At 48.5% G+C, this 26,223-nt stretch overlaps 1 protein-coding gene across 4 annotated transcripts in view; it reads left to right on the top strand.

The window, feature by feature from the left end:
- The window catches only part of SHANK2 (SH3 and multiple ankyrin repeat domains 2), a 683,630-nt gene that overhangs the window by 116,158 nt on the left and 541,249 nt on the right, over window positions 1-26,223 (top strand). For all 4 annotated transcript variants that reach the window (XM_030811436.1, XM_030811433.1, XM_030811432.1 and 1 more), the window contains exons 4-6: window positions 15,552-15,755; window positions 20,907-20,978; window positions 25,201-25,309. In XM_030811436.1, coding sequence (XP_030667296.1) covers window positions 15,552-15,755; window positions 20,907-20,978; window positions 25,201-25,309 — 385 coding nt within the window. The remainder of the gene's footprint in view (window positions 1-15,551; window positions 15,756-20,906; window positions 20,979-25,200; window positions 25,310-26,223) is intronic.

The following is a 26,223-nucleotide window of genomic DNA, read 5'->3' as shown; positions in this document are numbered from 1 at the left end:
CAGCTACTCGGAAGGCTCAGGCAGGGGCATCACCTGGGCAACATAATGAGAGCCCTTCTCTAAAAAAAAAATACATAGTTTTCCTTTGGGCTGCCCTTTCAGTTTCAGATGTTTTGTTCCAGAATGTTCTCTCCCAGCTGCTTGTTCGCTAAATGAAATTCTTCTGGGATTATAGACTTAATTAGAAGTTTAGGTGTATGTGGCCTTGACATAAGCACATTTTCTGCCCTAAAAGAAAAGTCACCAAAAAGGTCTTGGGCAGAAGATGGTAACATGATAATGGTCTTTATTCAAAAATTTTGAGTCCATGGAGTGTGGCCCAACACTGACTCCAGCCTAACCAGGGAGGCCCCCTAGACCACTCCACTCTACACTTCTACCCACCTACCCACCCATCCCCTGACCCTCCAACCCATCCACATCCTCCCTCCACTCACTCATCCATCCATCTAGCCAGCCAGCCTGCCTGCCTGCCTGCCTGCCAGCCAGCCAGCCAGCCAGCCAGCCAGCCAGCCAGCCATCCATCCATCCATCCATCCATCCATCCATCCATCCATCCATCCATCCGTGCATCCACCCAGCCACCCACCTACCCAGCCAGCCAGCCATCCAGCCAGCCATCTCTCCAGCCAGCCATCCAGCCAGCCAGCCAGCCAGCCATCCATCCATCCATCCATCCATCCACCCACCCAGCCACCCACCTACCCAGCCATCCATCCATGCATCCACTCATCCTCCTACCCACTTCACCTCTCCCTCCCTCCATCCCTCCATCCATTCATTCACCAATCTATCCATTCTCTTGATTATAGAAAAACGTGGTTAGGATCTTTGGTCTCCACTTTGAGTAGTCCCGCCATGTCCTTTGTAGTATGCATTTGGATTACCTCTTGGGGAGGTAGAAGGCCTGGAATCTGATTTCCTTTGTGGTTTCATTAACTGGTTGCTAAGACCAAAGAGAGTGCTGCTCCCCAGCCCCTCAGCCTTCCCTCTGCCTCCACTGTCTTTGTAATACAGCAATGAAAACTAGCCTCCCTGTGCTTAAGAGGAGTGGTTTACACTTGATTATTTTAGTAAAGGAACTGGTAAGTTACAAATTGTTTAGAACAAAAGGGAAGGCCCTGGGGCCCTCCAATGAAAGTTGCCATGGAAAGTCAAGCCTTGATCATATTGGTTATTATTCATGTCACAGGGCATCCTCGATAAAGACAGGGAAGGACTTTATTTTCTTACACATCACTTAAAGCAAATATTGTAAGGATTATATGTAGACCCTTCCTCTGTTATGTATTGGGTTCGTGCTTTGTGTATGGGAGAGATTGGCCCAGTTTGCAGGGTCTCCGTAGCCTGCACATAAAACGTCTGACTTGAGGTGCTCTTCATCCTTAGCTTAGAGTTAATACCTACTTAAATCTCATGGAGAAAACAATGTATGGGAAAAGTGGCTTTGGTCTGGAATTACTACAAGTTCTGTATCAAAGCTCTGTACATCCCACACTGTGGGGGGAGTATTGTGGTTTGGGGCCATGCTGGTGAGGAGCAGCCGTCCCCTCTTTGCTGGCATCCCAAGTTGGTAAGGCTTATCTAGAGGGTGGCAATACCAGGGCCGCAGATCATCAGTTTTTACTTTTCTGTGTTAAATCCAAGGGTGGGGCTTTTTCCCAGCATCTTTGCTCTGAGGTTGGACCTGGGCGATTCCTCCGGCCTGGCTCCAACTCTGCCTCCCCCCCAGCCTCCACCCTTCCCTCGCTGCCCTCCCTTCTGGGCGGACAAGGCCTCACGCACCACAGCTTCCGAGCAGCATCTGCGTCCCGGCAGCAGCCTCACTCGCCTTTGTGGCCTCGTCTCTAATCCACTTTCTGACCTCCTGCTGGCTTAATCTTCCTGACTCATGGCTCCGTCTGTGTGCTGCCAGGATGGAGTTAGACTCATTAGCTCAGCCTCAGGGACCCCCTTAATCCCCACTCCTCCTCTTGCAGATGTGAGGCTCTGGGAACGATCTGGCATTTTTGGAGCATTCCTCTTTGGGCCTGGGGGTGTGAATGCTGCCTCCTGGAGAACATCAGGAGGCTGCCTGTTACTTCACTTCAATTTATAGCTCCTAAAGGGACTTCTCTGGCCAGCATCTGATCTCTGCTTTACGATGGCTCTGCCTGAAATCATGGCTATGAAAAGAGGAAGATTAAGTCACCCCCAAGGAGTCCATGGACCGCTGGCAGAACCAAGCAGTGTCTCCCAGTTTAACATCACCTTGACAATAGCAGAGACAGACAGGCAGCCTCTTACTAATCGCCTGGAAATACAGTCTGCCCAGCACTTTGCCACAGCATCCAGTGGCTGCCATGAAGCTTTCACTGTGTGAAAAATGTTCTAATTGGAAAAATGAATCCACAGCTACATTACCCTTTATTGGCGTTTAAACATAGAGAAGCACTAAGCCTGACTCCTACACCTCAGCACCCTCCGACCAGGCTGTCCTTCTGAGTCGAGGTCACCCCGCATTTCCCTGTTCCATTGACATGTCTGATTTCAGCTTCGTGTGTTACCCGTGCCAGGGTTTTAGTGTTTGCCACTACAAATACCAGCCCAATGGGCCTCTGTCCTAAGAAGTATTATTTCATTTGGATAACTGCATTTGGGAATAAACCAATCATAGTTTGGGGTGACCTTGACGTTGGTTATTTGTCAGAGGCGTGCAAGTACACGGATTGCACGTGAACAGCTATCAAAGGCCCGAAGACGCCTGCATGCATCTTTCTGTGGCCCTTGCCAAGCTTGTGTTTATGACGGGCCCAGCTACGCAGGATGCTGAGGCAGGAGAATGGCGTGAACCCCGGGAGGCGGAGCCTGCAGTGAGCCGAGATCGCGCTACTGCACTCCAGCCTGGATGACAGAGCGAGACTCCGTCTCAAAAAAAAAAAAAAAAAAAAAAAATGCATCATGCAGAAATTGATGATGACAGAAACCATAACTGCGGAGGAAATTCTGAATGTGAAATGCGCTTCTTTGTAATGAATGATGTGCTCAGAAACTTGGATTTCTTTCCGGCTTTCTTTTTTTTTTTTTTGAGACGGAGTCTTGCTCTCTCACCCAGGCTGGAGTGCAGTGGCGCAATCTCGGCTCACTGCAAGCTCCGCCTCCCGGGTTCACGCCATTCTCCTGCCTCAGCCTCTCCGAGTAGCTGGGACTACAGGCGCCCGCCACCACGCCCGGCTAATTTTTTTTGTATTTTTAGTAGAGACGGGGTTTCACCGTGGTCTCGATCTCCTGACCTCGTGATCCGCCCGCCTCAGCCTCCCAAAGTGCTGGGATTACAAGCGTGAGCCACCGCGCCCGGCTTTCTTTCCGGCTTTCTTAAGTCCTTGCTGAACGCTGCTTACACGCGTTTGCAGAGCTGGCATCTTGATTGTCCCCGAGGTCTGCGTTTCTGGCTCCAGATCCTGAATAGGGAATGTCCCCGTGGGGCCACGACCTGAGATGCTCTGGCATTTCCTCCCCCTTGTTCTCTTGGCTTTTCCTGGGCTCCTTGGGTAGAAGTCAAGAGGAAGGTGGATGTAAGTCTCACCTGAGGAAGGTGAATTAGCAGATGCTGTAGAGGTGGAGGTCCCTGAATCCATCTGTGTAATCCAAGCCTTGTGGATGGACCTTTCCACAGCCTTCATATAACCCACGGCAATAAGATCTATTTTATATGGTATAATATGTACCATTTTCTCAAGCTTTGTCTAGACACTCCCTCGCCCTCACTACAATCTTCCAAAATCAACCGTCATCATCGCCATTTTACAGGGCCCAAAACAGATTTGAAAAGCAATTTAGTCTCTCACAGGAAACTCTCTTGCTACATTGCTGTAAATCAAAACAGCCTTGCCCAAGAAGCTCCTGTGACCTTGGCAGGCCGGATACTTTTCGGCGCTGGTTTGCTGATCCACCGTTGTTTATGTGTCTTACTCATCAGTGTGGACATGTCCCACCACAGTCAGGTGGTGGCCCTCGGTGGGTTGCAGAGACGTGCCCGTGGTCATTCAGTGCTGTGGGCTAAGTCTGTCCCCCACCAAAATTTCTATATCGAATGAAGTCGTAGCCCAGGACCTCAGAATGAGACTTTATTTGGAGATTGGGTCTTTACAGAGGCTATCAAGTTAAATGAAGTTCTTAGGGTGGGCCCTGATCCCATTGGACTGGAGTCCCTTATGAGAAGAGGAGGTGAGGACGCAGATACGCATAGAGGGACAACCACCTGAGGACACAGAAGGCAGCCATCTGCAAGCCAGGAAGAGAGGCCTCTGGAGGAACCAGCCCTGCAGACATCTTGATCTCAGACTTATGGCTTCCAGAATGGGAGACAATAAATGTCTGTGGTTTAAGCAGCCTGTTCTGTGGTGCTTTGCCACAGCAGCCCGAGTGACTCATAACTCAGCATAAGTGGCAGACTCAGGCCAAACGCAGCTGCCTCAACCTGTCTCCAGTGCCCGCGTTCTGCCCACAGTCCAGTAGTCTCAGTTCTTAGCCTCTCACCTTGCAGAATACTTGTAACTCATGTGAACCAAGTGTGAGTGACCTTCCCTTACTCTCTCCATTTTTTCTTTTGTTTTGTTCTGAGTCAGGGTCTTGCTCTGTCACCCAGGCTGGAATGCAGCAGTGCAATCATAGTTCACAGCAGCCTCAACCTCCTAGCTGAAGGGACCCTTCTATCTCAGCCTCCAGAGTAGCTGGGACTGCAGACACGTACCACCATGCCTGGCTAATTTTTTAAATTTTTTATTTTTTGTAGAGACGGTTTCCCTATGTTGCCTAGCCTGCTCTTTGGTTTTGATTTGAGCTTGACCATGAACTGTACTAAGAGGGGTGTAGGTGTATCACTCGGTTCAACAGCATGGCCAACCCTAGCTCTGTGACTTACAACTCTGCAGACCTCGGTGGTGTAGCCTCCCCTCGTAGGATCGTTGCTGTAGTTAACGGTCTGCATGGTCCACTGAGTACAAGCAAGGCTCAGTAGGCAGAAACTCCTGTCAGCCCCTCTGTGAAGTCCAGACCTTTCTTGACTGTTGGATGATATTACCCAGGAGTGTTCCATGTCTGGAATGTTGATCCAATGCCGTTCAGTGCCATCCACGTTTACTAGCTCTGGTTTGGTTATGCAAAGAAAAAGACAGAAATGGCTGGGTATGGTGGCTCACACCTATAATCCCAGCACTTTGGGAGGCCGAGGCAGATGGATCATGAGGTCAAGAGATCGAGACCATCCTGGCCAACATGGTGAAACTCTGTCTCTACTAAAAATACAAAAATTAGCTGGGCGTGGTGGCGGGCACCCATAGTCCTAGCTGCTCTGGAGGCTGAGGCAGGAGAATTGCTTGAACCCGGGAGGCGGAGGTTGCAGTGAGCCGAGATTGCACTGCTGCACTCCAGCCTGGCGAAAGAGTGAGACTCCAACTCAGAAAAAAAAAGAAACGCCTGTCCTCAGGCAGCTCAGGCTGGGGCAGGGAGAAGCACTTAACTGGCTGGATGTTGCAGTGGTGCTGAGACAGATGTAGGGGGAGAGAGAGATGGGGAGGAGTAGTAAGGACGGGAAGATGTGGATGGTTCATCTGTGCTAGGACACAGCTCCCTTTTGTGGCTGAGGGCCTTTGTGGTATGAAAGGAACTTACGGAGAACTGAGGCTGGCCTGAAGAAGTCCTGAGAACTTTCCGGGATCGGTGTGTACATCATCACAAGGCTGGTGTCAGCCACAAACTCCATCTCCACAGCTCCTGACCGTGTCAGCCCCTGTCCCACTCCATCACCACCCAGGGCTCATGCTGTATGTACTGCCTTTCTGGAGATAAGGGAGAAGACAGCCTGGTTTGGGTCTCGGAGATCTCGTTACATCCATTTGCAGGTTTTCTGTGTCTTGAGCCCCTTGGGCCAGGCACGCAGCAGGTTTCGGAAGGATCTGGACATCACAGCCTTCAGGAGATTGAGTGACAGAGGGACCGACTCCTGCCTGCCAGGGAGAGAGTGAGGAGAAACATCCTAAGGCAAAATATGAAAATCAGCACTGCTCCCACCTTCCTGGGAGACAGGAAATGCAGAGTGAAGAGACCGAGACTCACGGGCCGGACAGGAAAGTGCGCAGGGCCAGTCAGCTGGCCTGAGGGCCGCGGGCAGTCGGAGTAGCTCACCGTGTTCCCACCCAGGGTGCCCAGTGGTCAGCTCAGCCTGCAGGAGGCCAGGGGGATGACATCGTGAGACCTTGGCCCCAGTGGAAAGGATGAGTGCGGCTCCAGCCGGCAGACGTGGAGAGGATGGCTGGTCCACCAGAGGCTGGGGCGCGGGTTTGTCTGCAGCCTGGAAGGTCTGAACAAAGGGAGTATTTCTTCTGATCCAGAAATGACCTGAACATCAACATCTTCTTCAGTATTCTCAATGACTCACATAACAGGCATATCTTAGAGATAGTGAGTCTGGTTCCAGACCACTGCAATAAAATGAATCTTGCAATAAAATGAGGCACACACTTTTTTTGCTTTCCCAGTGCACATAAAAGTTATATTTACACTCTAGTCTATTAAGTATGTAATAGCATCATGTCTAAAAAAGCAATGTATATACCTTAATTTAAAAAATACTTTATTGTTAAAAATACTTAAGAGTCACCTGCCTCTTCAGTGGCCTGTAATCTTTTTGCTGGTGGAGTGTCTTGCCTCATGTTGATGGCTGCCAACTGATCAGAATGGTGGTTGCTGAAGGTTGGGGTGGCTGTGGCAATTCCATAAAATAAGACAGCAATGAAGTTTGCTGCATTAATTGACTCACAAACGATTTCTCTGTAGCGTGCAATGCTGTTTGATAGCATTTTACCCACAGTAAAACTTATTTCAAAATTGGATGAAATCTTCTCAAACCCTGCACTGCTTTATCCACTGAGTTTATGGAATATTCTAGATCCTGTGTGGTCATTTCAACAGTGTTCACAGCATCTTCACCAGGAGTAGATTCCATCTCGGGAAACCACTTCCTCTGCTCATCCCAAAGAGGCAACTCCTCATCCATTCAAGTTTTCTCATGAGGTTGCAGCAATTCAGTCCCATCTTCAGTCCCACTTCTAATTCCAGTTATCTTGTTATTTCCACATCTGCAGTTCCTTCCTCCACCGAAGGCTTGAATCCCTCAAAGTCATCCATGAGAGTTGGAATCAACTTTTTCCAAAGTTAATATTGATATTTTCACCTCTTATGAATCGTGAATATTCTTAGCTGGGCACAGTGGCTCACGCCTGTAGTCCCAGCACTTTGGGAGGCCGAGGCGGGCAGATCACCAGGTCAGGAGATCAAGACCATCCTGGCTAACGGTGAAACCCCGTCTCTACTAAAAATACAAAAAATTGGCTGGGTGGGGTGGTGGGCACCTGTAGTCCCAGCTACTCAGAAGGCTGAGGTGGGAGGTGGAGGTTGTGGTGAGCCAAGATCGCCCCACTGCAGTCCAGCCTGGGTGACAGAGTGAGACTCCATCTCAAAAAAAAAAAAAAAAAAAGTCATTTATAAGGGTTGGAATTAACTTCTTCCAAACTTAATGTTGACATTTCCACCTCCTCTTATGAAACATGCATATTCTTAATGGCATCTGGAATGCTAAATTCTTTCCAGAAGGTTTCAGTTGACTTTGCCCAGCTCCATCTGAGGAATCTATGGCAGCTATAGTCTTACAAGATACATGGTTAAATAATAAGACTTGAAAGTCAAAATTAATCCTTAATCCATGGACTGCAAAATGGATATTGTGTATGCAGGCAAGAAAACGTTTACCTCCTTGTACATCTCCATCAGCACTCTTGAGTGACCAGGTGCATTGTCAAGGAGCAGTAATACTTGGAAAAGGATCTCTTTTTCTGAGCATTAGGTCTCAACAGCAGGCTTACAATATTCAGTAACATGTGCTATAAACAGATGTGCTGTCATCCAGGCTTTGTTGTTCCATTTATAGAGCACAGATAGAGTTGATTTTGTTTGTTTGTTCTGTTTTGTTTTTTGAGACGGACTCTCACTGTGTCACCAGGCTGGAGTGCAGTGGCGTGATCTCGGCTCACTGCAACATCCTGCTCCTGGGTTCTAGCGATTCTGCTGCCTCAGCCTCCTAAGTAGCTGGGACTACAGGTGCCCGCCACCACACCCAGCTAATTTTTGTATTTTTAGTAGAGACGGGGTTCCACCATGTTGGCCAGGCTGGTCTCTATCTCTTGACTTCATGATCCGCCCACTTCGGCCTCCTAAAGTGCTGGAATTACAGGCATGAGCCACCGCGCCCAGCCGATTGATTTAGCATCATTCTTAAGGGCCGTCGGTTTTTTTTGAATGATATATTAGCATAGACTTCAACTTAAAGTCACCAGCTGCATTAGCCCCTAACAAGACAGCCTGTCCTTTGAAGCTTTTAAGCCAGACATTGACTTCTTGTCTCTAGCTATGAAAGTCCTAAATGCCATCTTCTTTCAACAGAAGACTGTCTTGTCTACATTGAAAATCTGTTGTTTAGTGTAGCCACCTTCATCAGTGATCTCAGCGAGATCTTATGGAGAACTTGCTGCAGCTTCTCCATCAGCACTTGCTGCTTCACCTCGCACTTTCCTGTTATGGAGATGGCTTCTTTCCTTCAACCTCATGAATAAACCTCTGCTGGTTTCCAGCCTTTCTCCTGCAGCTTCCTTACCTCTCTCAGCCTTCAGAGAATTGAAGGGAGTTAGGGCCTTGCTCTGGATTAGGCTTTGGTTTAAATGAATGTTGTGACCGTCTTGATCATCAAAGTTTGACGACTCAAACCTTCTCCCTGTCAGCACTAAGGCCTGTTTCACTTATCATTTACGTGTTCACTGGAGTAGCCCTTCTAATTTCCTTCAGGAACATTTTGTTTGCATTCACATGTTGGCTTACTGTTTGGTGCAGGAGGCCTCACTTTTAGCCTGACTCAGCTTTCAACATGCCTTCCTTGCTAAGCTTAATCACTCCTAGCTTTTGATTTAAAATGAGAGATGTGTGACTCTTCCTTTCACTTGGACACGTAGGGGCCCCTGTAGGGTTATTACTTGACCTAATTTCAATATTATTGTGTCTCAGGGCATAGGGGGGCCCAAGGAGAGGGAGAGAGGTGGGAGAATAGCTGGTCAGTGGAACAGTCAGAACACAGAACTTTTATTAAGTTTCCTATCTTATATGGGTGTGGTTCATGACACCCCAGAACAATAGTAACATCAAAGATGACTGACCATGGGTCATCCTAACAGATATAATAATTACGAAAAATTTGACATAGTGCAATAATTACCCAAATGTAACACAGAGATATGAAGTGAGCATGTGCTGTTGGAGAAATCATGCTAATAGATTTTCTCGTTGCAGAGTTGCCACAAACCTCCAATTTGCAAAAACACATTCTCTGTGAAGCTCAATAAAGCAAAGTGAAATAGAACAGGTTATGCTCTAATTTATGTTTTGCCTGCACTAAGATTGGCAGTGGGTGTGTATAGAGAGGAACATCGTCTATCACTTGAACAGCAAGGACTCGGGAGATGGGGAGATTTGGCTTGGGTTTAAATCAAACCTCTACTGCTTTCTAGAAGTGTGACCTTGGGGTAGTTACTTGGAGTCTGTGAGGCTCAGCTTCTTTATCTAGAGAATGAGAATGTTATTATTATATAAACAGTAATAATAATAATATTAATAATATCCACTCAGGGTTGTGGTGAAGGTGAATGCGGTTAGCATAATTTCTGGCTTATTAGGATTCAATACGTGGTAATCATCACTGTGTCATGTTTATCATCATTATCACTGTCATCACCATCATCTTCATCATCACTACTGTCATCATTGCAGTGACCACTGTCATCATCACCATCATCATCCTTATTATGATCACCATCACTATCATCATCATCATCATCACTACCATCCCCATCACCAACATCATCACCATTATCACTATCATCATACCATCATTATCACCATTATCAGCACCATCATCACCATCATCACTATCATAATACCATCGTCACCATTATTATCACCATCACCATCATCACCACCATCCTCATAATCACCACTATCATCACCACTACCATCCCCATCACCAACATCATCACCATTATCACTACCATCATGCCATCATTATCACCACCATCATCACCACCATCACCATCATCATCATCACTATCCTAATACCATCATTATCACCATCACCATCATCACCATCATCATCACCATCACCACTACTATCCCCATCACCAACATCATTGCCATTATCACTACCATCATACCATCATTATCACCATTATCATCACCATCATCACCACTACCATCCCCATCACCAACATCATCACCATTATCACTGTCATCATATCATCATTATCATCACCATCACCATCATCACCATCACCACTATCGCTATCATAATACCATCATTATCACCATTATCACATCACCGTCATCACCATCATGATCACTATCATCGTTATTACCAACATCTCCATCATCACCATTATCACCACCATCACTACCACCACCGTCGTTATCACCACCACCATCATCATCACCATTACAACCACCCTCATCATCACTATCACCACCACCATCATCATCCCCTCCCTGTAGACACTGAACTCTTTAAGGGGCAAGAGCCCATCTTGGTCATCTTCATGTCCTCTCACCCACTCCTGTCCTGGTGCTGGTATAGGACCCTGTGCACAGAAGATAGAAGCTCAAGGAGAAGAGAGGTATTTCCTCCAGTAATCCTTTAGAAGAGTTGGCCAGGGTTGGGACTTCTTACACACTGTTGTCTTTGCCATCCTTTCTGTACTATCTGTGAGTCATCTAACAAATCACTCACTCAGAACATCTCTAGCAAATTGTAAAGGAATAGCCACCTCACAGGGCTGTGGGAAGACTAGAATCAGATACCATTCTCCTCAAGGAGAACTTGACATGACCAAGGCTCACATTGGTAACAGTGGAACCAGGAATGGTCACTTAAGGCAGAAACTCTTTTGGACCATCCACCTGCTAGACTCATCACTGTTTTACCTTTGCCTCCCTCTCTCTCCTTACGCTGGGCCCTCAACCTGGAAGTCCTACCCCAGACTCGCATATCCCTCTGTGTTCCTGGGCAGCAGCCTATGATGCACACTCCTTACCAAGCAGCGTCACTTACTCCTTCCTCTGGGTCCCCAAGGGAGCTCATGTTAGCATGGATTTTTACCTTTTCCATATTGTGTGACAGCTGAGTAGGTGTCTTTCCCCACTACAAATGGTGACCTCAGGCTGGTTTGCTTATTTATTGTCTTTGTGGCTCCCACATCATTCAGCCAGTGTCAGTCACCTGTACTGTGTCAGGCCTGCTCTTGGACCTGGGGTTTGCCTGATTGGACAGTGAGTCAATGATGGGTAAGTGAAGAATTGAAGGTAGGATTCATCCAAAGTATCTTCTGACGTTGTGGGCTTGCCTGCAGCTGGTGTGAACATGCAGGTGGCTCCCATCACATATGGAGGGAGGGGAGCTCCCTGAGAGCTGGGAATGCTTGACCTGCTGAGTTCGCTCTCAGAGATGATGATGTTGATGGTTTTTTGCTGCCACAATTAGTGGCAGGTGATTCACACGTTTATGAGTTCCCATGCCTGCCATAACCAACCACAGACTGGTGCCTTAAATCCCAGACACGTATTGTCTCACATTCTGGAGGCTGGAAGGCCAAGGTCAAGGGGGTAGGCAAGGTTGGTTCCATCTGAGGCTTGAGGAAGAATCTGTCCCAGATTCTCTACCTCTACCCCGGCTGCTTGGGGCTTACCAGCAATCTTAGCATTGCTGGGTTTGCAGATGGGACACACCGGTCTCTGCCTTCCCATTCACATGGTCATCTCCCTGTGTGCATGATGCCGTGTCCAGATTTTCTCACTTTTTTTAAAAAAATTATACTTTAAGTTCTAGGGTACATGTACACAATGTGCAGGTTTGTTACATATGTATACATGTGCTGTGTTGGTTTGCTGCACCCGTTAACTCGTCATTTACATTAGGTATTTCTCCTAGTGCTATCCCTCCCCCAATCCCCCACCACAAGACAGGCCCCCATGTGTGATGTTCCCCACCCTGTGTCCAAGTGTTCTCATTGTTCAATTCCCACCTATGAGTGAGAACGTGCGGTGTTTGGTTTTCTGTCCTTGCAATAGTTTGCTCAGAATGATGGCTTCCAGCTTCATCCATGTCACTATAAAGGACATGAACTCATCCTTTTTTATGGCTGCATAGTATTCCATGGTGTATATGTGCCACATTTTCTTAATGCAATCTGTCATTGATGGACATTTGATTTGGTTCCAAGTCTTTGCTATTGTGAATAGTGCTGCAATAAACATACATGTGCATGTGTCTTTATAGTGGCATGATTTATAATCCTTTGGGTATATACCCAGTAATGGGATCGCTGGGTCAAATGGTGTTTCTAGTTCTAGATCCTTGAGGAATCGCCACACTGTCTTCCACAATAGTTGAACTAGTGTACACTCCCACCAACAGTGTGAAAGCGTTCCTGTTTCTCCACATCCTCTCCAGCACCTGTTGTTTCCTGACTTCTTAATGATCACCATTCTAACTGGTGTGAGATGGTATCTCATTGTGGTTTTGATTTGCATTTCTCTGATGACCAGTGATGATGAGCATTTTTTCATGTGTCTGTTGGCTGTATAAATGTCTTTTGAAAAGTGTCTGTTCATATCCTTTGCCCACTTTTTGATGGGGTTGTTTGATTTTTTCTTATAAATTTGTTTAAGTTCTTTGTAGAAGAAACTGGATCCCTTCCTCACACCTTATGCAAAAATTAATTCAAGATGGATTAAAGACTTAAATGTTAGACCTAAAACCATAAAAACCCTAGAAGAAAACCTAGGCAGTACCATTCAGGACATAGGTGTGGGCAAGGACTTCATGACTAAAACACCAAAAGCAATGGCAACAAAAGCTAAAATAGACAAGTGGGATCTAATTAAACTAAAGCACTTCTGCACAGCAAAAGAAACTACCATCAGAGTGAACAGGCAGCCTACAGAATGGGAGAAAATTTTTGCAATCTACCCATCTGACAAAGGGCTAATATCCAGATTTACTCGCTTTTTAAGGACACAGTTATTGCAGTAGGGCCCACCCTGCTCCTATATGACCTCATCTTAACTTGATTACATCTGCAAAGATCCTATTCCCAAATAAATCACATTCATAGGGTATGGGCAGTAGGACTTCAAAATTTATTTAGAGGGGCACAGTTCAGCCCATAACAACATGTCTTATTTGTATTCCGTTTGATCCTGACAGCAGCCCTGAAGTTAAGTAGTGGCTCTGATTTTCATGGGGGAATCAGAGGACTGCCGGGTGGGTGGGTTTCCCTAGGAATCAAGGTTGGTGTGTGCCACTGGGTTGCACACCCAGGCTTTCCGACCTTTGAGCTCTTGTTCCTTCTAAATGATTCTCAAGGTGGTGCTCTTAGCATTTTCTGGAGCAGGTGGTTCTTGCTTTGTGGGGTTGGCCCCCGTGCTGCACAGACACAGCATCCCTACCCTGTCCACAAATGATGGTGGACACCCATCTTTGCAATCACCTGCAGTGGCACAGAAGTCCCCTGAGAGGCTATTTGGAGCCCTGTGCTCCTCCAAGGAATTGCCCCTTGGCTGAAGCTTCTCTGCAGGTGTCAGGCAGGGAGCCATGGGCTCTGTGGATGTCGGATCTTGAATTGGAGGGGCCCAGAAGGATTCCTGAGACTGAAGGGTGAGTAGTGAGTGGCCCCGCTTGGTCACACCTGATACAGCTTGTTTCTTGTGCCAGGAGTTTCCAGAGTCCTTGCTCAGCCAAGGATTGGGGAGGGTGCGGGTCTGGAAATCTTTCTGGAATAAACAACTGCCCCCACCCAGGCTCACAGCCCTGTGGGGAGCTTTGAGAGCCACACGTGAGCTCAGCCTTTGACACTGGAAGGGAGAAACAGGAGCTTTTGTGCACAGGGTCAGGTTTCCTGGCAGGGAGGACTCTGGCCGCCCACTGAACCCAGCCGCCTGTTGGCAGTCCCAGGATCATTTTCCCAGCGATGAGGAACTTACCCTCGGGCTGTCTTGGGAATGTGATAGGGCCTTTTGCTTTCTTGGGCACAAACCCAGAGAATCCTCAGATAGAGAATTGGTTTGAGTCTCATATTCAATCAAACCTCCTTTTGTTCTGAACACTTTGACAGTGACAAAGTGAATTATTGAGCCCCTGCTGACAGCTATTCAGTAGAATATAATTTTAATTCAACAAAAATTAGAAGTCATGGTTAGAAGTGGATTTGCCTGGCCTTTGCCTTTCCTGGCTCACTGGTGAGTCTCACAGAGGGGACCTGGGAACGTGACCAAGTTGTTGTTATTTCAGTTCTCAGAGGTGCTATTATGTGTTTGAAGTGTTGTGATTGGTTTGCAGGCCCTGTTGACACTATTTAACTTTGCAAAAATGAACTCTTGTGGCAACTGATTTGATTTTCCATCAAATCGTTTTTCCATAATTGCTTTCCTGTGTCCTTTGGGAGAGGTGATGACTGCATTTTTAAAGCTTTTCTGTTCAGAGTCAGCGTGGGTAGTATGAAAACTTTCTCGTCAGTGTGGTTATAAGACAAGGCTTCCACCGAATCTGAAATGCTAAAGAACAATCCATGTCAAAATTAAGTCACATTGTAATATGGGCGGTCTATGGTTCTGAATGTGTGTTCCCCAGGATGGCAGCAGCAGTAGCACCTTGGGATTTGTCTGAGATGTAGGTTCTCAGGTCCAACCCAGTCCTGCTGAATCAGACATTCTGTTAGGGAGACATAAGTGGGGTCTGTGACCTGTGTTTTTCAAACTGCTGGAGTTTGAGAAGTGCCATGCAAGTGAGAGAGGGCCCTGAGGTGACAGGTGGTCATTGATGACCAAAAAGACACTGTGAGGGCTAGAGATTTTTTTTTTTTTTTTAAGACGGAGTCTCGCCTTGTTGCCAGGCTGGAGTGCAGTGGTGCAATCTCGTCTCAGTGCAACCTCTAATTCCCTGGTTCAAGCAATTCTTCTGCCTCAGCCTCCCGAGTAGCTGGGATTACAGGCACGCACCACCATGCCCAGCAAATTTTTGTATTTTTAGCAGAGATGGGGTTTCGCCATGTTGGCTAGGATGGTCTCGATCTCCTGACCTCGTGATCTGCTTGCCTCGGCCTCCCAAAGTGCTGGGATGACAGGCGTGAGACGCCGCACCCGGCCGGTGCTGGAGATTTGAGTCCATGGTGAGATCAAGGCCAAAGAGACCAATGCCTCAGTCTTTCCTTTTTCCCTTTTATATTTACCGAATGTCTGTAAATATAAAATGTCCCAGCAACCAGTAGTCTTTATTTTTCAGCGTGAAAAGCGGTGGGTTCACTGCTCAGAGGAAGTGTTGGAAAGGGGTGGAAGCAGTTTTGCCTCTCTGACCACGCTCCCCACGTGGGTGACTCAGGTAGCGTCCTCTGTCACTCATCAGCTGTCTTTGTCCTTCCTGGCAGAAATGCATTCGATTTAACCCGGACGCCACAGTGTGGGTTGCAAAGCAGCGGATCCTGTGTACATTAACCCAGAGTTTGAAAGATGTCCTGAACTACGGCCTGTTCCAGCCGGCCAGCAACGGGCGCGATGGCAAGTTCCTGGATGAGGAGCGGCTCCTCCGCGAGTACCCGCAGCCCGTGGGCGAGGGCGTTCCTTCCCTGGAGGTATATTTCAGCCCACGGTGCATGGACTGTGGTTGTGTCACAGCCTGGATGCCGTGGTGGGTGGGGGAGACACGGTGGTAGGGCGAGACCAATTCCATTTGCATTGGGAAATTATCCCCACATTTAAAAATCAATCTGGGGTCTTGAGGTTTGATATAGTTTGGCTCTGTGTCCCCGCCAAAATCTCACCTCTAACTGTAATCCCCACATGTTGAGGGAGGGACCTGTAATCCCCATGTATTGAGTGAGGGGGGTGATTGGATCATAGCGGTTTCCCATGCTGTTCTCATGATAGTAAATGAGTTCTCACGAGATCTGATGGTTTTATTATAAGTGTCTGGAAGTTCCTCCTTTGCTGTTCTCTCTCCTGCTGCCTTGTGAAGAAGGTGCTTGCTTTCCCTTCGCCTTCCACCATGACTAATGTTCCTGAGGCCTCCGCAGCTGTATGGAACTGTGAGTCAATTGAACCTCTTTCCTTTGTAAATTACCCAGTCTCAGGTATTTCTTTATAGCAGTGTGAAAATGGACTAATAAAAGGTTGCATCTGATTTTGCCGTGAATCTCACACTGTTGTACAACTTTTATACATTTTTTTTCACTACAGATTCAAAGATCCCTGGAGAGAAATCTTGCTGTGAATAATAAACCATGGGTCTGATTCAGGCTTTCATAACCGGGACCGTGGGCCCTGGGCATGGAGAACGGGGCTCCCCATGCTTCTCTGAGGGGTTTTAAATTTTTCCCTCCCAGCGCCTAATGGGTGGTGTATTTGCCTTCTCCACCTCTCCAGACACCAGCTGGATGTCAATAATTAATTCAATTCTGACACTAACTACAAGTTTAAGGGCTCAGTCCCACAAGACTGCCTTCCATAAACGTCAAGTCCCCAGGCCACCCACATTTCTGTCCCATTTGGCTGTGAACTAGGGGTTCCCACCACCCCCTTTTCAGGTTTGATCACTTGCTGGAGCAGCTCAGAGGACCTAAGAAGGCATTTTAACTACTACCCCCAGCTTATTACAACGTGTACAAATGCACAGCTGATGAACAGGTGCACTAGGCGACATCAGGAGGGCCCAGCGTGCAGGAGCTTCCATCCCTGTGGAGTTGGGGGTGCACCACCCTCCCAGCACATGGATGTGTTTGCCGGCTCAGAAGCCCCCAGGCCCCATTGTTGAGGGATTTTTATGGAGGTTTCATTACACAGGATGAAATCACTGTCCATGGTGACTGGACTCCATCCTGCCGGTCAGTAGAGAGGCTGGGAGTCCTGACCCTCGAGTCATGGTCTGATCCTTCCGGCCACCAGCCGCCGTCCTGGAAGCTACCTGGGAGTTGAGAGTCATCTCATTAGTGCTCTGGAGATACTCTTATCACCAAGGACATTCCAAGGGTTTTAGGAACTCTGCCAGGAGTCAGGCACAAAGAAAGAATTTTTAAATTACATCGTATTCCTTGCGATAGTCTGTTCTTTCATTGCTATAAAGAAATAACTGGCTGAGTGAGGTGGCTCATGCCTATAATCCCAGCACTTTGGGAGGCCGAGGCAGGTGGATCACTTGAGATCAGGAGTTCGAGATTAGCCTGGCCAACATGGTGAAACCCCGTCTCTACTAAAAATACAAAAGTTAGCTGGATGTGGTCCTGTGTGCCTATAATCCCAGCTACTCGGGAGGCTGAGGCGGGAGAATTGCTTGAGCCCTGGAGGTGGAGGTTGCAGTGAGCCAAGATGGCACCATTGCACTCCAGCCTGGGCGACAAGAGTGAAACTCTGTCTAAAACAACAACAAAAACCTGAGGCTGGCTGAGAGAAAAGAGGTTTAATTGGCCCACGGTTCTGCAGGCTGTACAGAAAGTGTGGTGCCGGCATTGGCTCAGCATGGAGACCTCAGGGAGCTTGTTCTCATGACAGAAGGTGAAGCAGGAGCAGGTATTAGGCGGCAAGAGGGGTTGCAAGAGCGAGCAGGGAAGGAATAGTTCTGACTCCCCCGTGAACTAACAGAGTGAGAACTGACTCACTACCATGGGGAGGGCTCCAGGCCATTCAGGAGGGACCCGCCCCAGGACCCAAAGACCTCCCACCTGGCCTCACCTCCAACACCGGGGATCACATTTGAACATGAGGTTTGGAGAGGACACACATTCAAACCATACCATTCTCCAATTCATCTCTGAGTCCTTGGGTAACAGGGTGGCTGTGACCATCCAGCTGTTCTCAACAGCACAGTTTCACTTCTGCTTCCTGCCTGGGTGACCGGGGCTCTTTAAGCTGCTGTCAGCAGCCACAAGCTCCTGGGCCTCCCTCCAGAAGTGGCTGATCCGTAAGATGGGGCCGCCCTATGCATTTCCACGTGATGCACGACCCCTGTCCCTGCCTGTCTGACCCAGGCTTGCTACGCCCCAAGTTTACAGGCATTGTTTCCTGCAGTGTATACGTGTTGGGTTACGTCAGTTAAGAGAAGCCAGAAACGGATTATTTCTACTCCTGCAAACATGTTGGCATCATTCAGTGATTGCACTCACTTTAGCTTAGTCAACAGCAAGAGGCTGCACGTGTGTAATTGCAGCTAGCACTTGAGCAACCTAAGTGAGTTCTCTACTCAGTGACTAGAGATTCCTCTGAAGCCCAAGATGTCATGGACGCTCACCCAGGGCTAAGGTGATGCTGCGTCTGCACGTTTCTCAGTTCCGTTGTGACGCTGACGCTGAGGTTATTGGGATCCCCAGTGTGGACCGTGTGTCAGATTCGGGGAGGGAGTTTTGATGGAGAAAAAGATGAGATGCCACTTGGAAATTGTGTGGTTTAGAGCAAATCACTCAGCTGTCCTGGCCTCAGTTTGCTTATCTGTAATATGGGTATCCATTGGGAAAAAAATTGTCATTGAGGGCCAACTAAGGACCAGACACTTTCTGGCACAGAACAATCAAGGTTCTGATCCCATGGACCTTACACTCCAGTGGGAGGTGATGGACTAGGAAGAGTAAATCCACGCAGTTCATTTCAGGGGCTGATCATTGGCTGATCATTTCCGTAACGGCAGGAAAACTGGGCGAGAAGACCAGACACTTTGGGAGTCTCCTCTACATCTGGCCCCAGTACCTGCAGCTGTGCAACCTCGAGCCAGCCACCCATGCTCTCTGAGCCCCAGATTCCCGTTCATGATATTGAGTGAAAGTTAGTGACGTCCGGGAGTGGTCGTGAGGCCCAGAGGAAGTGTTCATGGAGCAGTGTTTGCGTTGTGAGCCTGGCGCATCTGCAAGTCCCCAAACTGACTTTGCAGCTGCTGCTCTGGTTTCATTGTCATGAAATTGTTGCTGATACTTTAATTTTTGTTTTGTTTTGTTTTTGAGACCTAGTCTTGCTCTGTCACCCAGGCTGGAGTGCAGTGGTGTGATTTCGGCTCACTGCAGCCTCCGCCTCCTGGGTTCAAGCGATTCTTGTGCCTCAGCCTCCTGAATAGCTAGGATTACAGGTGCCCATCACCACGCCCGGCTAATTTTTGCATTTTTAGTGGAGACGAGTTTCACCACGTTGGCCAGGCTGGTCTCAAACTCCTGGCCAACGTGATCCACCTGCCTCGGCGTCCCAAAGTACTGGGATTACAGGCATGAGCCACTGCGCCCGGACAAAATTGTTGCCGATACTTACGTTTATTCATCTCCTTTGCATGACCCACTGCAAAGGCTGAGATTGGCTCAGGGATTGACACATTAGGGGCGGGCATCAGTCTGGGCTTTTTGCCTCAGATAATTTCAGCACAATATGGTGGGCTGCTTATGAAATGTTGGAGAAATAGCAAGAAAAAGGGTTTGTGGTCCTGAGCCGGTGTCCTCTGTAGCCACGGGCTGTAAGTTCTCTACTTGGATAACAGGGTGGCTGTGACCCTGTTTATGTTTGTGACTCTGGAATAAACACTCCCCCCTTGAGTCCTTTACCCACCTGCCCAGAGATGCTGTGGGCCCGAGCAGATTGTTTTATATCTGGAAAGGGGCCCCGTCGAATTGAATTCCCTGAGACATTTAAGCTTAGCCATGTGATCGTGAGCCTGAGAAGGCACCTGGCATCATTCTCAGTGGCTTGTGGCTTCTGAAATCTGGACCAGAGGTGTGATTGGTCCCAGGGCATGGATGCACAGAACCTGCTGTCCTGGAATCTAGAATCAGAAGTGGAAATTCTAAAATGGGCCTGTAGCTCCTCCTACCTGCTCTGTTCTGGGAAATGAATGGGTGCCCTTCTGACCAGCACACTTTCTCCCCAAACTCTGTGCAGCCTGCGCTTCACAAACTTTATGATTTCACAGCTGGTTTATTTTGGCACTTGAAAACAAAACCCCACAAGTATCAGTCTGTGCACAAGAATTTTGTCTTTTGTCAAATAGCCATTTTGTTTGGCGTGGTGGAGAAAGGAGACTAGGGTTGTTTATTTGGAAGCTTTTCTATGAGATGCGACTTTCAGTTTCAGGATGAGCTCACCCACCGCCTGCCCCGCACCGTCATTTTACCCAGGGGCAGTTTTTGCTGGCCCTGAGCACCCGCCAAGCCCGCTCCTACAGTGTTGCTTACTCCGTGCATCCGAGGAAGACGTGCTCCTCGGTTCGTGCAGTGATGTAATTTCCAGTTCAAAGGAGGCACTGCTGTTTGGAGGGAAAAACAGTGGCTTCAGCCATCTGGGCAGAGGTTGCAGGAGTACAGGAGGTGGGGCCTTTCCCAGGCCAGTCTTCTCGGGTGTGTTTTAACAAAGGTGGACAATGTGGAGGAAAAACCTGGTGTTTGAAGCAGCATCCTCATTTACCAAAAATGCCTTGCCAAGGGCTGATCCATTCCCCTGGGAGGAACCATAACCACTCAGCTGGGGAGCCGATCACCGGCTGGGAGACCTCCCAGCTTCTCACCTGCAGGATCTTCCCTTCCCCTTGCTCTTGTTTCTTTTTATGGCTTTTTCGCTAAACTGCTGCAGAATCTTGGCACAAGTGACGCTTAGGATGTTGTAGGCTCTGGGGTGCAAATACCAGTCATTTATTTAAAACTGGAAGAGTTTGCCGTGGGGTTCCCCGTCTTCTGTGACATAGCCAAGGAAAAGGCCCGTTTTCCCTCTGAACAGCTATGCGAAGTATTGACTTGTTTTCTCTTTTTTTTTGTTTTCTGTGCCAGTTTCGATACAAGAAGCGGGTGTATAAACAAGCCAGTCTCGATGAGAAACAGTTGGCCAAGCTCCACACGAAGGTATGCAGGGAACGGGCTGTTATTTACACCTTAGGCGGGCGGCGTCCTCCTTGTTATCTTGTGTTATCTTTAGACGCTCCTCTTCCAGGGACACCTGCTGTGTACCTGGGTTGGCATGTGGCCAGGCTGGGAGGTGCAGGCGGACTTGGCCTTACGGCGCACACTGTGGAGACCCACCCGGGAGGCAGCAGGGGCTGCTCGGTGTGGCCGTGGGTGCTCGGGGAAGGGGGGCAGATCCCACTGACTGCTCCAGGGACGTTCAAAAGCAGCGGCTCTGAAGAGAGTGGGATCTGGACGCCCGGCGTGGTGGAGGGAAGAGGGTCCACGCTGAGCCCTGTATTAGTGTTCTGCTGTTGTTGCTTCAGGAAAAACCTTGTTAAAGTGCTGTTGACAAACTGCACTGAAATTAGACTGCAGGTGAGCAGCAGGGGCATTGCACGGAGTGTTCAGAACCCAGCGGAATGTGCTATGCCTTGAGCTCAGAGTCCCAGATAAGACATCCACACCAGGAACACCCTGCTGTCTTTCAGGGTGCTGTGCGAGTCTAGGAGGCTTGGAGAGGGGGCTGAGGCATAGGGTGTGTGGGCGGAGCACTTTGCTTAACCCACAGGAGGAGGAATCTGTAATACCCAGGAGGCTTTTGTCCCTGCCCCTGGTGCTGTTCCTAAGGAGAGCCCAGTAGCACTCCCTGCAGAGCATGGGGTGGAGAGTCGGGGCAGCTGCCTGAAGCGCTTCCCTTCGAGGGGCCCTGATGCTCTCCAGGTGAGCTCCCCTGCAGCTGCGAGCTTACCAATGGCTTTCTCAGCCAGCAGGATCCTGTCGGTTTTTGTTTTGCTGCCCCTCCTTCTTATACCAGATGCATGTAAGGATTCTTTTTTGTTTGTTTGAAACAGAGTTTTGCTGTGTTGCCCAGGCTGCAGTGCAATGGCATAATCTTGGCTCACTGCAACCTCCGCCTCCCAGGTTCAAGCGATCCTTCTGCCTCAGCCTCCCGAGTAGCTGGGATTACAGGCACGCACCACCATGCCTGGCTAATTTTATGTTTTTAGTAGAGATGGGGTTTTGCCATGTTGGCCAGGCTGATCTCAAACTCCTCCTGACTTTAGGTGATCCATCTGCCTCGGCCTCCCAAAGTGCTGGGATTACACGTGTGAGCTACTGTGCCTGGCAGTATTCTTACTGTGCTCACTGAGTTCTAATCTGTCATCATTTTTTTTTTTAGAAATTTTCTTTTTTAATAGGGAGAAAAAAATTACATTGATAATTGCCTAAAATTATATTCATTTTCCAAGTGAATAAATGAGGTTTATTTGATATCACACGAGTACATAGTATTTCTTCTCAAAAATGCTTAAATTTTGTATTTTTAGAATGTGCACAAATATAATGGAATCAAAGTAGTTTAAGACTATAAACATTTTAACCTGAAAATACTTCAGTTTAAAATCCTAATTTGAGAAGTCCTTATTCCACATGGTTGTATACCTTGAAGGAAACTGTGAACACAGGTCCCAAACCAGTCTCTGTCCTGGAAATGAGTGAGTGATACTGATCTACACCCAGTCATTGATTATGCGAAGTCTCTAATGACACCTTCACAGCTATTATAATCCAGTGGTCCAACAAAGCATGAATTTCAAATACTTTACAAAAGTTTCCCTCCTGAGCACCTCTTTTTTTTTTATTGTGCTTTAAGTTTTAGGGTACATGTGCACAATGTGCAGGTTTATTACATATGTATCCATGTGCCATGTTGGTGTGCTGCACCCATTAACTCGTCATTTAGCATTAGGTGTACCTCCTAATGCTGTCCTTCCCCCCTGCCCCCACCCCACAACAGTCCCCGGAGTGTGATGTTCCCCTTCCTGTGTCCATGTGTTCTCATTGTTCAGTTCCCACCTATGAGTGAGAACATGCAGTGTCTGGTTTTTTTGTCCTTGCAATAGTTTACTGAGAATGATGATTTCCAGTTTCATCCATGTCCCTACAAAGGACATGAGCTCATCATTTTTTATGGCTGCACAGTATTCCATGGTGTATATGTGCGACATTTTCTTAATCCAGTCTATCGTTGTTGGACATTTGAGTTGGTTCCAAGTCTTTGCTATTGTGAATAGTGCCCCAATAAACATACGTGTGCATGTGTCTTTATAGCAGCATGATTTATAGTCCTTTGGGTGTATACCCAGTTTATCATTATTGATTTTTGTGCTCAAGTTGTCCAGATGTGGGCGGCAGTTGCCCTTCCTGTGGTGTTCTGCCCTGTGGTGCGTCCCCACCATCCTTGATGCACCAGCCACTTCCTGGCACAAAATGCTCTGGGCTCTTCTTATTCTTCCCATGCCTCTGCCCTGGAATTTGCCTGGAAAGCGGTATTCAGACGGCAAGATCTGGGTGCTTCTGGGTTTTGGTTTTTGTTTTTGTTTATCACCCTCTGATGCACAGATAAAAACGTATTTGTGAATTTAAAAATGCTGATTCATAAATAGCAATGCAGGTTTTCAGTGACACCATGTGTAGGTCATGTGTTTGAGGGCATTTGATCAGTTCTAGTTCTGAAACATACAGAAAATGGGCAGGTGGAAATCCCACCTGTGCCAGGAGGCTGAAGGGCCCAGGAACCTGCTGTGTCGGAAGCCACCTTTGTCCCCCTTCTGTGTGTTTTGAGAGAGGTACGGAGTAGGGGCAAAGAATTAGGCTGGTGAGGAGCATTAGATGCAGCAGGCAGAGGGGTGCCAAGTCCCGCAGTCCTGCTCAGACAGCCCAGGCTGGCTCTGGATGGGCAGAGAATCATGACTTTTCTTACAGCGAGGCTGGCAGAGGCTGGGAAAGTTCCCACCCTGTTAGGTTGAGCTGCAGACTGTCATGACCTCACAGGAAATTAGTCCTGCCCTTCACCTTGAGCCACTCGGGGACCAGGCATCGCTATTTCTGCCTGTGTGGCCACAGGGTTCACCACAAAGTGGGTTAAGTACCAATCCGTGGGCCTCACTCCCTGGGATGGAGGCGGGAGGTGGGCCCTGGAAACTGGAGATTTGAAAAGTGCTCCAGCGGCCCAGCCGTCTCTTCTGAAAGCAAAGGAGCATCCATAGCTCTCAGCAAAGTGTCTAAGGCCATTTACGCTGCTTTTACGAAATACCTTGGGTAACTTATAAACACAACAAAAGTGTGTGTCTCACCATTCTGGAGGCTGCAAGTCTGAGATCATGGCATCGGCAGGTTCAGCATCTGGCCAAGGCCCAGTTCCTGGTTTGGATGGCCGTCGTCTTGCTGTGTCTTCACATGGAGGGAGGGGTGAAGGAGCTCTGTGGGACCTCTTTTGCAGGGACACTAATCCCATTCACGAGGGCTTCACCCTCCTGATTTCATCACCTCCCAAAGGCCTCACCTCTCAATACTATTACATTGGAGATTATTCAACTTATGAATTTTGCGGGGACACAAACGTTAAGTCTGTAGCACTAGGATGGTGAACAGTGAGGGGATTTTAAACAGTCATCCAGGACAGGCCGATTGTACTTGCCACATGCCAGACACTGTGCTCAGCCTGTGATTCCAAAAGCCTCAGCTCCAGGAGCCTCAGGGCTTGCAGTGTGCTCTGGCGAGGGTGGGTCTCCCGAGTGCACCAATCAGGAACTTTCCCAGAGCCTGGAAAGACATTTGTTTTTCTTTTTTGAGACAGGTCTTGCTCTGTTGCCCAGGCTGGAGTGCAGAGGCATGAACACAGCTCACTGCGGCCTCAGCTCAGGCGATCCTCCTGCCTCAGCTCCTGAGTAGCTGGAAACACGTGTGCCACCACGTCCGGCTAATTTTTTTTTTTTTTTTTTTTTTTTGGAGGTGGAGTCTCTCTCTGTAACCCAGGCTGGAGTGCAGTGGCGTGATCTTGGCTCATTGCAAGTTCCGCCTCCCGGGTTCACGCCATTCTCCTGCCTCAGCCTCCCGAGTAGCTGGGACTACAGGCGCCCGCCACCACGCCCGGCTAATTTTTTGTATATTTAGTAGAGACGGGGTTTCACCGTGTTAGCCAGGATGGTCTCGATCTCCTGACCTCGTGATCCGCCCACCTTGGCCTCCCAAAGTGCTGGGATTACAGGCGTGAGCCACCATGCCTGGCCACATCTGGCTAATTTTTCTTTTTTTTGTAGAGACAGGGTCTTACTTCGTTGCTCAGGTTGGGACATTTCTTATAAAGATGTTTCAATTATATTGTTTTTCCTTCTAGACCAATCTGAAGAAATGCATGGATCACATTCAGCATCGCTCAGTGGAGAAGATCACCAAGATGCTGGACCGAGGCCTGGATCCCAATTTCCACGACTTGGAGACCGGAGGTGGGCCGCTTGCTAGAGGGGACCTTACTGGGCTTTAAGGAAGCATAGAAAAGGCCAGCCCGTTGCTCAGGCTACCCGTGAATAATACTGCAGTTACGTTTTACTTGGTTTTGCTTGGTGTGTAAAGGTGCATTCTCACTCTCCTCTGGCTTCTCAGTCAGAAGGGGCTGAGCCCGTCTTGTCCATGGGGCATCCCCAGCGTCTTGCACGGGGCCTGGAGCATGGCAGGTGCTCGGTGCACAATTGTTGAGGAAGCGAATCAGTGAATGAATGAGCAGATGACATGCATGTGTTATGCCAGCCTTGGGCACACGGATCTTTGCAGACATGTGTGTTTGTAAAGGTGGAGGATGTGTGTTTCTGCCTCCTGCTGGGCACGGGCAGCCCAGCAGATGGGCATCTGCACGCACGCATCTTATTCCCCTCCTGGAAACCACATTCCTCACGAGTGCGGGCCTCTGGGCATCGGTCAGGAAAGACGGCCCAGGCCCTTGGTGGTTCCACAAGTGTGTGAGTCTTTGCAGCGCAGCCATCCTGTGCACCATGGGGTTCAGTGGCAGCCCCCGCCTCCACTCAGCGTCAATAGCAACCCCTAGTTGTGACAACCCACAGTGTCTTCAGACATTACCCACTGTCCCTGGGTGTGGGCATTGTCACCCCAAGTGACAGTCCTTTGCCAGCAGGGCACCAGCTGGAGTTGGCAGGCAGAGGTTAGGTCCTTATGGAGAACCAAGAGTGGTGGAGGTGAGGGTCTCCATACAACTCAGAGTATGCCCCCTCAGGTGGGCTGTCCTGGGCTGCGAATACTCTTCCTGGACTCCCTTCCCTCTTGTCTTGAGTGTGCCAGCCTTGCTTTTGGCCCCTGCATGGTGTAGTGCCATCGTCACATACTAGTGTCACACCTCGAAAATATA

Source organism: Nomascus leucogenys, chromosome 4 (genome assembly GCF_006542625.1).
Source record: "Nomascus leucogenys isolate Asia chromosome 4, Asia_NLE_v1, whole genome shotgun sequence".
In the NCBI taxonomy this organism is placed as follows: domain Eukaryota; kingdom Metazoa; phylum Chordata; class Mammalia; order Primates; family Hylobatidae; genus Nomascus; species Nomascus leucogenys.
The sequence above is the reverse complement of the archived record's forward strand: the minus strand, read 5'-3'. Positions and strand labels throughout refer to the sequence as shown.